Genomic DNA, 14,891 nt, shown 5'->3' on the forward strand with positions numbered 1-14,891 from the left:
ATTTAGAGGCTTTTGCATCTGAACTCTTCATATATTAACACTGTAGACTACAGTAGGTGACTTTCTGCATGTTACGTTCAAACACTTTCATTTAGAAACAAAACAAGTTATGAGTGAGTCGTTGACTTATTCACTCAACCGATTCATGCAACAATGCTAATTCATTCAGGAGTCACTGGCTGCATCCAAAAATTGCATAACTTCCTACTACTGTTTATAGTAGGCGAAAAACTGTAGGCCTAAAAAAGAATTGGCAAAAAGTACCCAGATGACCTCCTACTTCCAGTGATATTCTGAAGTGTTCATACCATGAGGCCACGGGAGAGGATTTATGAAATGCAGGGAAGCGACGTAACTGATGCTGGTAGGTCAAATGAAAATGATAACATGCATGCTGTATGGTCAGATTACATTCATACTACACACATTCCTTCTATATAGAACATACTGTTTTTAGTGTTAGTGAAGTAATGACAAAACAAGTACCTACTCAAGAGAATATGCGGTTTTGGACGCAGGCACTGAATGGATTTATTCAGGAACAAAACACCACTGTGCTGTTTAGAGATATGCAACTGGTTATTACACCGTGGCTATGTTTGGAAGTATTATGGTTGCCAGAGTGAAAATTGACAAAGTAATGACAATATATTTTGTCTAAAAGTATTAACGTAAAGAAATCACACTCGCATACACGTACTGTTGGTCTGAATGCCGTATATTCGCTCATCCTTTGGTATGTTGTTATCTGTTTTACTCTTGAGGAACGAGAGCTCTTACAAGCAGAGTGCTTATGATAGCCTGAGTGCTAACAGTCTTCATAAAGTCTGATGTCGGATATCTGAAAGTACAGAAGTGCTTTGTCAGCTCCTGCAGGAGCAGTTAGCCAAGTACAAGAGGGATTGTTTTGGAGTGCAGAACCTGAAATCAATAGTAATCTAAATAGAGTAACAGGCGTACGTATGTGCGTTTCTGTGTGTTTACACAAGCCAGGAAGCTTGTCAATATATTGTATCTGCACTGATCATCTTTGAACTGAAGTCTATTAACTATAGGCTGACTCGTTTATCTCTGTACATGATTCTGCTCATGTTAATCAATTTGTTTCTCATGACCTCATCAAATGAGATTCGGAGTTCGCAAAAAATAGTATTTAGAATTGTTCTATAATGATATAATCGGGCATTAACACTCCGTCTCCTCACACAGCCGAAGAAAAGCCTCTGTGTGCCTGTGAAAAAAGACCAGAACAGAAAAGCTAATTATCACCACTGACACTCCCACTTATAATGCTACGCCAACTAAAGCAGAGAGTGTGAGCTCACAAGGCTAATATGCAAATACTGGTGTTAATTATGGAATGCTTCATTGTGGAATGAACTGAAACACTTTTTACACTCACAGGTTGGGCAGAGCCAGTTCACGCATCTTGTTTTGGCGAATCACAAGACGAAATTTGAATCAGATGATGCCAGTAGTCTCTGTGTACATATTGTTTTTCCTGAGTTTCCATGGGAATTATAAACCTCAAATGGGACACAAGTCAAATGGATTTGTAGATACAAACTTTTAGACCCCATTTACACCTGGTATTAAAATGCGATCTGTATCCAGATGAGTTATCCAGATAATAAAAAACGCATGTTAATGCAAGGTGTAAATATGTTGTGATCGGATCTGCCTGACCACATCTGGAGGTAGTCTGGCTCGCATTGTGTTCGGATCTTTACTAGGTGTAAACGCAATCTGGTTGTTGGAACCACATATGTATATTTTACTCCTCCCAAAAATGCTAAAAAATAAACGAGTGAGAGCGTGTTATATAGGCTATATGTCATGTTATAGTCAGATATGATGGCGCTACTGTGACACGCATCACCGCAGATGAGCAGCTGAGCGTCTATTCATCAAGCCAACGTGCAAACATCGCAAATAAAAGTGAAAGTAAGTCACAGACGCTTAACACACAATCATCTTCAAGTAAAGAAACGAAATGATCTTACCAGGGCTGTTGCCACTCTCTCTTATTGATGTATTTGATTTTGAATTAGCTGATGATCAATAAAATGAGGTTCATATCTGTTGCTTTTGGTGGCGTGCAATCCATTAAATCTGCGTAGCCTATAACGTGGGAGTTGAAGATCGGATTTGTATCCGTTTTGCAAAAACACATTTATAAAATGGAAATGGAATCGGTAAGATCAGAACACTTATTATCCGGATGAAGATCTCATTTTGATACCAGGTTAAATCTTAGAGTCTTGGTCAGGGATGAGTTCTTGGATCAGTGTGTATGTAATCTGCATTATTCTTTTGCTTAGAATGTCTTAATGAATATGGATGTCGCTGTCCAGCTCAGTTTTCTGTCCAATTCTAGTTCCTGTTTAAGCTCCTGTTCTAGCTCCTGTTCCTGTCCAAGTCCTAATTAAACTTCTTTCAAAATTTTGAGGAGTAATAGCAAATATGTTGTGTCACCATGTAGACTGAGGTTGCATTGGTTCCCTTTTAGAGAGGGAGTTTAAAAACTTCAGGAAATAAAAGCTCCAGTCATCATGCCAATAAAGGCCTGGTAAGGAATAAATTAATTTTCATTTAATTTTCATTCATTCATTTACATTTTTGGATTTTGGAATGATACTAAATCACGTACCCAGTTTAGGCATCATTTATGACGTTTGGACTGGATTGTATATATTTGGAGTCTGCCAGAAACACAAGTCACTTGATGAGAAGATTGGTCTGTTGAGTTTGTTGCCTGTTCACAGCTCTCAACATGATTATGAACAAATGTCAGTTGTTTCTTAATTAACAGCATGGGAATATGGCTTAAATAGACAGCGCTAATGAATACTAATCATATACTCACCGAATCATCCATTCAACACAGCAGAATGACTATTTAAATCTCTGCTGCAATGCCTCAAGGTCTTTTATAATATAGTGGTTCTTTTTAATGGCAACTGAAATGAAAATTTAATTGAAAAGGATACATGACAGAATTTGTGTAGTGTTTAATTTTTTATGGCATTCTCTTTTGAAGAGCCCATGTTTTACAGATGACTAGAATTGTTTTCTTGAAAGGAAAAAAATATTTATTTTATATATTTTTATATTTTGATGCTAAGAATCTTTACATTTTTAAAGCATTTATTGTAAATTGCATACATTTATATTGGAGTTTTGCTTTTATGTTTATGTTGCAAAAATGTGTTTGTGTGTGCAAGCTTGTGTATTTAGTGTTCAGAAAGTAGATTGAACGCAGAAATATTTGTTTGTGATTTTGCACATTGAGGCCACAGATATAATGATTATGGAGTACAAAATATTTTACGAAAATATTTAACTGGTAATATGTGCACAAAGAGAATACAGAGTGGTGATGCCGGTCAATGTATAAGCAAATAGCACATAACCTGACACAGTACAGCTCAACCAGAAGAGCTAAGTCATATGAGAGTAGCCTGCGCACGAATGCCTGGAAAGAACTGACATCTCACTTAAACTGACAGCAGGGCGGGAAAATCCAGGTTATAAAACCTGACAAAGCTGGACGGGGAGGCCCAGCCTGCCACCACACATATGCCATGAAGAGAAATTCCGCTAGACCATGCCGACGAAGAGGCCATGCCTTTGGTGGAATGAGCCCTGCCGCCCAAAGGGCATTGCAGACCTTTTTCGACGCATAAGCAGCTGCAATAGCGTCCACCATCCATCTATATAGGCTCTGTTTCGAGGCGGCGAGACCTTTCGTGCACCCTCCAACCAAAATGAAAATCTGCTCGGAGCGCCTGAAAGGGACGGAGCATGTAATGTAAACCCTCAGCACCCTGACCGGGAAGACGAGATTAACATCGCTCTCACTATCGAAAGCTGGCAAAGCCGATAGGGAAATGACCTGAACGGAATGCCAATCACTTCAGGAACGCATCTATGTCTAGGTTTGAAGATGACTTTTGAGTCATTTGGTCCGAACTCAAGACACGCAGCGCTGACAGACAGCGCGTGTAAGTCCCCCACACATTTGACTGATGACAGTGTGATCAGAAAAACGGTTTTGAGTGAAAAGCATTTTAGATCCGCAGCCTCTAAAGGACCTCAAGAACCAAAGAAAGATCCCACATAGGAACTGATGGCAAGCTCATTCCTTCCTATTGGCTCGCCGTGCATTAATTCTGAGAACGCTGCAACAGCTGCCACATAGACTTTAAGTGTGGAAGGGGACCTTCCCTTATCCAGCAGCTCTTGAAGGAAACTAAGCAGACGCAAAATCCCACACCTTCGTCGGTCCAGGTTTTTGTCAGCACACCATTTGGAGAACACAGACCATTTAGACGCATAGAGCCTTCTGGTAGAAGGAGCTATAGACTGCTTGATTGTGTTCATTACTGTGTCTGGCAGGGCAATGGGTATCCGTTGATCAACCATACACGCAGAGACCAGCACTCTGGATAGGGATGCCAGATCGAGACACGAGCTTAAGAGAGGAGATCTGCCTTCCCTGGAATTGGCCACGGGACTGTCTGTGCTCCAGGAACCAAGTCTGGTTCTCCCAACGCGGTGCTATGAGGTGCACTGAGTGGCGCGTTTTCCTGATTTTCTTGATAACCTGTGGCAACAGAGAGATCGGAGGAAAGCATATAATGGGTGGCTGGGCTAGGTTTGGGCCTCGTTCTTTGAAAAGAACTTTGGGCAGTGAGCGTTGTCTTGTGACGCAAAGAAGTCGACTTCCGCTTTGCCAAAAAAGGCACCGTAACAAACATGAACATCCATGTTTGGGGTTCCAGGGACCATTCCCCCATGGGAACATTGTCCCTGGACAGTTTGTCTGGGCCATCGCTCAGGTGGCCTGGTGTAGCCCTCAGCGAGCGCAGATGGTGCTGAGACCAAACCAAAACTTCCGCAATACGAGAGAACCTCTCGTAAGAGAACTTTCAGTGTTATTGTAGCGTAAGAATGTTTTATATCTTGTGTATTTAATTTCTTTATTTATGCATATACGTATGCATTTATTTATACAAAGACATTTTATATAAAGATATCAGATTCCGAGTGTGCTCTATATTGCTATTGGTTTAAATTTAAAATCAAGCCCTAAAAATAAATCAACCTCTTGGAAGTGCCTGTAGTTGAAATTTAATTTTAATGCTTTTAAATGTTTAACAAGGAGACTGTCCTCACACTATAATACAATTAACATATCACTCTAGTTATGTAAAAGTTTTCACAAAGTTCACTTTCTTTCTTTTTTTTTATTCTGTAGAGTCACAGTGCACATTGTGTGGTGAGACCGAAGGTGAGTTTGTTCCTCATCTAAAGAACTATGTGTGTGGTAGTTAACACTTAACCCAGACTGTGTTTGTGTGCTCTAATGGCACGGTGGGGAGTTCAGAAAGCACATGCACTTTTTATGCTTAAATGCTTAAATTCATCATAATGCTGAGCTGCTTGCGGTCAATTGTGTTGTGATTCCTCGCTGCTTGCATCATCACAGCTGGCTGTGCTTCAGTAGAAAAAAGGATGTGTCTCTCTCTGCTTCACCGCTGCTAATGAGACTGATTCACAAACAAATTTAGCTGGAGACCTGCGGATCTGCTTTCATTTCCTCATCACTTTCCTTTCTTTTTCAATCATTCAGTGCTTCCCTTTGACCTAACCTGAGGTTTCTTTTTCAAACTTTGTGTTTTGCATGTTGTTTTAATGTGAATTAGTGCTGGATATGTACAGTATTAGTGATTAAGGTGTTGAAACATTACAGTGATAATGATTTTGCTGTGTTAGGCTTCACTAGAGTAATATTTCTTTACTCAACATTTATTCACCATATTCCATACATATTTATCTGCTATAGAATGTCATAGGCCTACACATTTATCTGCTTAGATCAGACACAGTGATAAAACTGATAATTGGAATAATTTTGAACGTGAAATTGAACATTAGAAGTGCTGTGGTGTTGAATGATCATGGTTACTTCATTGTAGTTCATTAAGCATTACTTTTTATTACCAGGGTTCTTCCTGATGAACTGCAGAGACCAATCAGAAAGGAAATTAAACCAGCTACATGAGAATTAAATATTCAAATGAACATGTTACTGGTTCTCGCTGGAGTTATTTAATGTTCTCTGATGGAAATTGTTTTCCTTTGTTACATGTCAGTGATCAAATGCGGTTTGAGAGAGAAGCATTAGCTAATGTCTGTATGGAAAATGTTTATTCACTTCAATGAGCATCATATTTGATATCGATTCACAAGAGTCCAACTAGATTTCACAGATCCTTCTGCTTGAATGATTTTAGAATATTGAGAAGCAAGTACTCAGAAGGAGGGGTTTTGTGGCGTTGTGGGTTTGTGTGTGTGAGAGAGAGAGTTTAATTAAAGCTATAGAAGATTCCCTTTTCATCTTATGTTTTTCTTCTTTTTTATTTATGAGATATTTAAGTGTTTAATCACTTTGCTTTTTTGTTGTACTGGCAGAATTCTTGCCCACTGTGTTGCCAGGGAGATGTGTGTCTTCACTGTAAACAAGGTTTTTATTGTGACCCAGCTCCAGAGCTGGTTCACACTCTCTGTGCGCGTGAACCACAGGGCCCTTTATTGAATTTATTGGCAGGAAAACAAGTTGGCACTCAAGACTTGACACTAACTTCTTCCCGATATGGACTTTTAAAAAAGGACGTACTGTGTAATGAAAACTAATATAAGCTGTTAAGTATGATCAAAAACGTACAACAGTTAATTTAATTAGCAAGGCAGTGTATGTATGGTATTTAATTACAGTTCCAAGAGATACTCAATTTGGACTGTAGGGGGGCAGTTCTCCGCTGCGTCGCCGATCAGTCAGCCCAACCTGGGAAATTGGGGAGACCAGACACTGAACCTTGCCCGCATCCACCATATCAACCAGGCCGAGCCAACGATAGCGCTCCTGAACCTGTAAGGTGGACATCGCCAGACCATGCCCCAGATGGCGAGGTCAGATGCAGTGAGGTCAACTGCATCTCACCTGAGCACATGGTTTGGGTTACCCTCGTGCATGTCCATAAGTGCCCTACCCTGATAGACCTGTAGCAGGACCATGGCATGCAAAGAGAAGGCGGCTTGTCCACAGGCTTTGAAAGCTCTGTCCGTCAGAACGGATAGGAATTCGCAGGCCATAAGGGGAAGACGATGATCCCCCGTCCAAAAGGCAGGGTCCACCTGTGTCGCGACAGACCGTTCCACTGGAGGGATAGTCTGGATACCCTTCACCGCTCCTCCGTCAGGGGTAGTGAGGGGGAAAAAGGCAGTTTCTGGCAGAGAAAGGTCCGTCCACAACCTGGTAAGCTCTCCATGCACTTCGGGAAAGAAAGGCACTGGGGTGGCGATACCAAATACCAAACCGAGACTGAGCGGGAAAGGGTGGAGGATTCCACTTGAGCCCGGCCAGTTTCAGCATAGTTCACAGATCTGGATCCGGCTCCCAGAGGGAGATGTCATCTCCAGAGGCCAGATCACCCTCCGATACTGTTATCGAGATCTTATTTTCTGGGGGAACCCCAATTGAATCAGCTGATTGGTCCATTACAGAGGGACCAGGAAGTTCAACAGGAAATTCCACCAGCTGCAGTGTCATGGAGGAGTGAGGACCCCACAGGGAATGTTTACCGGGTGAGAAATCCATCACTATCCTCCGATCATCCATCCCACACGGCACCCGGGGGTGGGGCATGGTAATGGGGACTCCAGCTTCGCGGACATAGGCGAGTCTCGATTTCAACACCGCGACAGTCATATTCCCGCAGAGGCTTGCATGATGCAACAATTGTGAATGTCAGAAAGAAACAGGGAACGACCGCATCAAGAAACGCACGGGTGGAATGATATCTTTAAAAAGATGCAAACGCACCCTTGTTGCCCTTTCAGGAAATAGACCGCGGCGACACTGAACAGTGAACTGAAACAGTGAAGCACTCACTTTTCCGCCCTCTAACCAGCCGTCAACAACACAAACATTTAGAAATTTGTTGCTAAAATTTGTTGCTCAAAGCTCGTGTTCACCGCTGCACTCGCGCTGTAGAAACCACCAGACACAGACACACTCACTCGTTGTAAACAACAGAACTCTTCAGAGACATCACACGATCGGCTCCGAAGTGGAAGGCAACTGTGTGTGTGCATCCACTTCCATTTTTATACCCGTACCGTGGGGGCAGAGTGTGTGGTGCAAATCATGCACGCCAATGTGCATTGGCTCGTTTTAACAGTATACTCGAAGATGACAGGCTCCCTAAGTGTGATACCATTCAGTCAACGTCGACTACATTGAACGTGAACGACTGAAAGGGAACTTAACGGATCCTTTTTTTCTGTGAAATGTCTATGTAGTGGTCTTCAGTGGACAGTAGACAGTAATGGACATTAGTGTCTTGTCATAACTCTGTGAGTCCCCAGTGATGAGGATAAAATCTGGCACTCTCGTTAGTCATCATGCAGACAGTAATAAGGAGGCGGATAGTGGTCTGGTTTCTGCCCTGTCCTCACATGGTATCTAAGGAGGTCCCGCCAGTCTGTTCTTGCCCCACAGCTGTCTGTAATGGTATTATGCACTAATGCACAGTCCCTCTGTGGGGAGATACATCAACTCACACTGAATTGGGCAGCATAGATTTTTAATTTTAAAAATCCATTTACATTGATTAGATGGGAGATGGACAGGATGTCTGCCAAATACCAACTGGGGACTAAAATCAAGTTCAGGGATACATCTGACCATAAACTCATGTGCTCATAGAGTGAGTTTTGTCTTATAGGCCAGTTTTATAGCTTTTACAGCAAACCTTGACTTTTACTAATCTATTTAAGAGGTTTATGTTCTGTACCAGCTTTTAACTGCATAGTGCTTTGTCTCTGGGAAATCTCTCAATCTCTGCACTCCTGTTGAGCAGTCCTACTGATCCATGTAAAATCATGTAGACAATGAGTAAAAATATGAGTAATGAATTTATTTAAAGGATTTGAAGGAATGTTTTGCAAATTACAGAAAATCAGAAATGTATATATATTATAGTGGGCAATGCAAAGTGAGTGCAGTATATGGAACATAACATGATATACATGTATAGTTTGTTTAAAACTTCAAATGGCAAAATATAACCTCAATTCTAGAAACATTGGGACATTTTGTAAAATGCAATAAAACAAGAATGTGGTATTTGTTAACCTTTTATTTAACTGACAAATGTACAAAATGATATTGCCAACTTAATTGTACTCAATTAACTTATTTGTGTTTTGTAAATTTAAACACGTTTTGATGGCTGCAACACAGTCCAAAAAAAGTTGGGACAGAGGCAAATTAAAAGTGAAAAGATCTGCAGAATAACCAAGTTAAACTGTTTTGAAACAGTCCACAATTAGCAGGTGAATTGGTAATAGGTATCATGTTTGGGTATAAAAGGAGCTTTTCAAGCAAAGATGGTTCATTGCTCACTGATTTGTGCCAAATGTCATAAGAGAATTGTCAAACAATTAAAATAAATCGAATTTCTCAATGCAAGACTGAAAAGAATTTGGGTCTTTCTTTTACCATTTACCATACATAATATTGTGAAAAGATTCAGGGAATCTAGTCTGTGTAGGGCAAGGCAGGAGACCTCTGTTGAATGTGTGTGACCTTCAAGCCCCAGACCACATTGCATGAGAAACCATCATGCTACTATGTTAAATATAGCCTTAATGGGCTCGGGTGTTCTGTGGAAAACCGTTGTCACTTAAAGGAGTAGTTCACTTTAAAAAAAAAAAAAAAAACTTAAGCTGTTTGTTGCAACAAAATTACCCAAATTATCACAAAAAAAAACTGAGATAATGACAAATTATCTGTATGACTATGGCAGTTTTCCCAGTAGTATCAAAAATGGTATCGGATAACAATATTTTTTTATTGGTTTTATTTTAAAGGTATCGTATCATAGTTGGAAATTCCAGTATCGTGACACCACTACTTCCTGCATTTTTCTCTGTCAGAGAGAGGAGACGTTCTCTGATGCTATCATTGACCTTTCCAGTTGTGCCGTCTAATGGTTTTTAACCAGATTTGGGCCGTACTAGCCAGACAGCTGTTTTTCCTCAGTGTTGCTCCTGTAATTGAATCTATCCAGCTCTGTACTCTGCTGAGACATATCTGTCCCACACGGTGAGACGAAGATTACAGATGCATCTCAAACATCGATCTCTCAACCCCTCCTCTGCTGGCTGACATGCCTGCATGAATGGATTGAGGTTTGCTTTTGAGGCCAACTGAAGGTGACGTGTTGTAGAGAGAAAGTTGATGCTATCTCGGTCCTAAGAGAAATGTAGCATCAAGGTTCCTTCTGAAATATTCACTGCTATAACTTTTTAATATTACAAATTTATTTTGTATACAAGGATAGACATTGTTTATGGGTGGAATTTTATAAGATGCAACACCAGTATTGTGCGCATATAGATATAAATAAAATATAAATGAAACATAATTAAAACATATATAATAAAACATGTGTTTGTGTATGTATAACTTATTGTATATATACCTATTATATATATTGCAGTTCACACTTACATGGTAAATGGTAAATGGACTGCATTTATATAGCGCCTTTATAGACCTAATGGCCACCAAAGCGCTTTACATTTGCCTCACATTCACCCATTCATACACTCATTCACACACCGACGGCAGTGTCAGCCATGCAAGGCGCCATCCAGCTCGTCGGGAGCAGCTGGGGTTAGGTGTCTTGCTCATGGACACCTCGACACTTGGTCAGGTGGAACCGAGGATTGAACCACCAACCTTTCGGTTTGTAGACAACCCACATGAACCACTGAGCCACTGCCGTACATATACTCATAGTATAAAATATGTGTATTTGGATAGGAATAATAAGGATAGTGAGAAGTTGGGGTGGAAGAGGGATGTTGGAAAAATTGTCATGGAACAAAGCTGTGTTGGCCTTATAAATAAGCCTCTTCTCGCACTGATTGGGTATTATCTGAACATGCTCCTCCCAAACTTTGTTAATAGAACATCATTATAAGCTCACATAAACATGTTTACTTTCCCCTTAAGAGTTTTCCACTGGTGTAATTTTCAGAGCTGTAGAGATGAAGTCTTGGGATTGGATCAGTTCTGGGATCCCCAATGCAATTAGTACAGAGGTGCCACTGTGAAAAATGTCACACAAGGGCCACCATCCAAATGATGTTTGTTGCCCACAAAGGACCTTTGCCTGATGGGACATGTTTTAAATGTTGACAGCAGGTTAAAGACCCTTCAGTAGATAGTGGTCAACATTAAACATCTGTTTGGCGAATAGCACTGATTGAAGCAGAGATTTTGGATTTAGACTTAATTGGATACACATTTTATTCTTCTTTGGAGTAACTTTTTTAACTAAGTACTTTTTTCCTATTTTAAAAGTGTTATTTAAAAGATAATTTCATTATTGTCACAAAAACGGATTTTGCTCAGGCACTTTGCACTAGTATATTTAATTGTGCACTTTTACACTTCTTTAAAAATCTTGAAGAACATAATTTTTATAAATATTTTAGCAAATCTCAAAATAAATATACATTTTTCATGTTGTATTTTAAAATGTGATGCATAAATTCACATTTAGCATCACATAAAGAATTTTTTTGAACAATGTCTGTTTGTACTTTCCTGGTTATTTTTTACGTTTTACATTTCTATTCACTATTCTTTTTATACAAAATAAGTGGTATAATGTGATAATCCACACTTTATTTTATCATCCGAGCTCTAAGATATTTCACAGTCATCTGAACTGGACTCAAATGCTTTTAAATTTAGCACTTGTGAGTTTTTCAGTGTGTATTTGAGTCCCCCCCTTATTTGACCTCTGCATTTTGCTTTTAGCATTTTGCTGTCAGCCAGGTGATTATCAAAGTCTAAGTGTGCTGACCACAGAAAATTTCCAACGGTAACAACAGACCAGACCCTTCAGTGTGTGTGTGTGTGTGTGTGTGACATGTAAAGCTTTATTTGTGTGTGTGTTCATTGTGTGACCCCTGCAGAACCTTAACTACATGCCATCTATGAGAGATTAAGTCACCAGCAAGAACACACACAGTCAATAAATAAAACCAGAAACTGTACACAATCAATTTTTGCACAGTCAATACAATCATATGCTGCTTATGGAGGAAGATGAAGCAGTGTTTTATTGACTGTGTTTGCAAAAATGCTATAGTTTGATTTCTGTCTGCACTATCAGGGTTTCACCGATTCAGGGCTTTCCAATTATGAGGCTCTATGTTTGATAAGAGAGATGCCCTGAGCGGGTGAGCTGTCTCCCACTGCTGCCAGTGTTCACCCAGATTCACCCAGCATCAAATATGACAGGCCAAACATAATTAAGTATTAAATTGCATTAAATTGACTGTGGAGAAGTCGTGCTTAATATATTTTCTGGTAATTCAAGTACACCACCAGTAATTTGCAATAAATGTTTCTGTGGTATTACATCCTTAAATCTATTTCTGTATACCAGCAGTTTTGACGAATGAGATGTTCTTGAGTAGCTGTAGCATTGTAATCAGATCTATCTGATGTACATATTTAAAAAATATATGACTTTTAAGTTAAATACATTTCTTTTTTCTTAGCTTTTAAAATGTGTAAATTGATGTCTAGTCAATAGTTATAATTATATACAAAGTGGATGTGTGGGTATATACTGTAGATTTTTTTTATGTTTTTCAGTCTCTTACTCACCAAGGCTGCATTTATTTGATCAAAAATACTGTCAAAACTATAAGATTGTGAAATATTCTCATATTTTAAAATGTAATTTTAAAATCTTTAAAATTCTTTCAAAATCTTCAGCGTCACACAATATTTCAGAAATCATTCTCAAAGGCTGATTTGGTGATCTGAGTTGTGCTGCTCAATATTTTTGTGGACACTGTGACATTATTTTTATTTTATAGAAAGTTCAAAATAACTGAATTCATTTGAAATAGAAATCTTTTGTAAAATTATAAATGTCTTTACTGTCACTTTTGATAAATTTAATGCATCCTTCCTGAAAAAAAAAATAGTAATTTCTTTCGAAATATATCTTACTGAACCCAAACTTTTAAACAGCATTACAGATGGATGGAAGGTTGGATAGATCTGTCTACACGCCCAGCTAAAACTAAAAAATCAATTAAAGGACAGTAACAACTTTCAAGGTTAATCATAATTTGACAGGAAGTGAGGTCATCATCAGACTCCCAGTTGGTCTTGGTGTTACAAATGCAAATGAGGGTGAAAAAAGACATAAGATAGACTTCAATCAGCCTGGTAGAAGGCAGCAGATGTTTTGTAATTACTAAACTCTCCCTGATATGCAGATGCAGTGACTCATTCTGTGAGAGAATGCTCTCATCACACTCTAAAAAATGCTGGGTTGTTTTAACCCAATTTTGGGTAAAATATGGACAAACCCAGCCATTGGGTTAAAAATGTAATTTAAAAATGTAACCCAATTTCTGGGTTTGTCCATATTTTACCCAAAATTTGGTTAAAACAACCCAGCATTTTTTAGAGTGCAGCCTTTACCTTTCATTTGTCCTTCATTCGAACTGATAGTTAATGACAGAGTGCACAGGACAAATGCATGTCTGCATTGAGTATCATGAGTGAGGCCGTCTACTCTAGAATCATGGTCACTCAAGCATGTCAATTATCAACTGAACCACACTAAATTTATAATACAGGGTCTTTACCCTTGTCAAGCTTTTCAAGGATCCCTTGGTGAGAAGAGTCAAATAGCAGGGACCCCCATTACATATTGTGTGAAATTGAGTGTTACATTTTAAGCCTGGCCTATAATAACACAAATAAAGTACCATATTAATATATTCACACACTTATTTATATTCACATTATATTCCATATTAATATATTCACACACTTACTTATATTGCAATGCCATTAAAATAGTTATTAGTGATGATGTAGAGAGTCATATATTTGCACTTGCTTAAAAGTGCATTTTGCCAGATTTTCAGTTACTGTTTGTAAGTGTGAAGTTAGAAGTGCAAACCTTCTCCCCTTGCAACATTATGTAGTTGTAATTAAATTATTGTTTCTTAAACTAACTTAATATCACATTTTAATCATGCTGATTTTTGGTGGAGAAAAACTGAAATGACACTCTTTGTGTGATATTGATTAACTACATATTAAAATTATATAATATATACATTTTCTAACCCCCATATCTTGAATTGTGGGATTATTCACATGCATTCATAAATACATTTTAGGGTCTTGATGTTTGTCAATAATATGAAATATTTAATCCGGAAAGGACAAAGCAAATGATAATGAATGAAGCCAAAAGGTTCCTTATAAAACCTTTTTCCTGGTTACAGGAACCCTAAAGGGTTCTTATTATTGAACCCTTAAAAAGGCTTTATTAAAGGCACCTTTAATACATTTCTATGTGGAAGGGACAGGTGAAATGTTTAACTTCAGCTTATTAAATTAATATTGTATTTAATATTGCTTTTGGTTTGCTTAATATTGGATTTTTAGGGGTTGTAAGACTTGGTTGCACTATACGTATTTTACAGTACATGCACTTTCAATGTATACTTACAGTGTACTTGTCATGGTGTGGTTTTGGAAGAAGTTAAGGTGAACAGGCAACAATTCCAATATAAACTCCTTTACTAAATATAGCTTCTAGTGGTACAGACAGGCATTTAACACACAGACACGCTAGGTTCAGGTTTAGTATCTAGTTCAGTTAGTGCCATTACCACAATAAGTACATAGGATGCTCATGCAAAATGGGACTGTAAAATAAATTGGTACCAAAAACTTTGTTAAAGACTTCTCTTTTAAGAAGTTT

At 38.7% G+C, this 14,891-nt stretch overlaps 1 protein-coding gene across 3 annotated transcripts in view; it reads left to right on the forward strand.

Annotated features, from left to right (window-relative positions):
* dlgap2a (DLG associated protein 2a) overlaps positions 1–14,891 on the forward strand; it is a 128,710-nt gene that overhangs the window by 58,202 nt on the left and 55,617 nt on the right. For 2 of the 3 annotated variants that reach the window (XM_089120363.1, XM_089120364.1), the window contains one exon: positions 5,261–5,293. The exons of the other annotated variant lie outside the window; for it this stretch is intronic. In XM_089120363.1, the coding sequence (XP_088976489.1) occupies positions 5,261–5,293 (33 nt within the window). The remainder of the gene's footprint in view (positions 1–5,260; positions 5,294–14,891) is intronic. 3 annotated transcript variants of the gene reach the window in all.

Source organism: Pimephales promelas, chromosome 15 (assembly GCF_988280905.1).
Source record: "Pimephales promelas chromosome 15, fPimPro1.hap1.1, whole genome shotgun sequence".
Classification (NCBI taxonomy): Eukaryota; Metazoa; Chordata; class Actinopteri; order Cypriniformes; family Leuciscidae; genus Pimephales; species Pimephales promelas.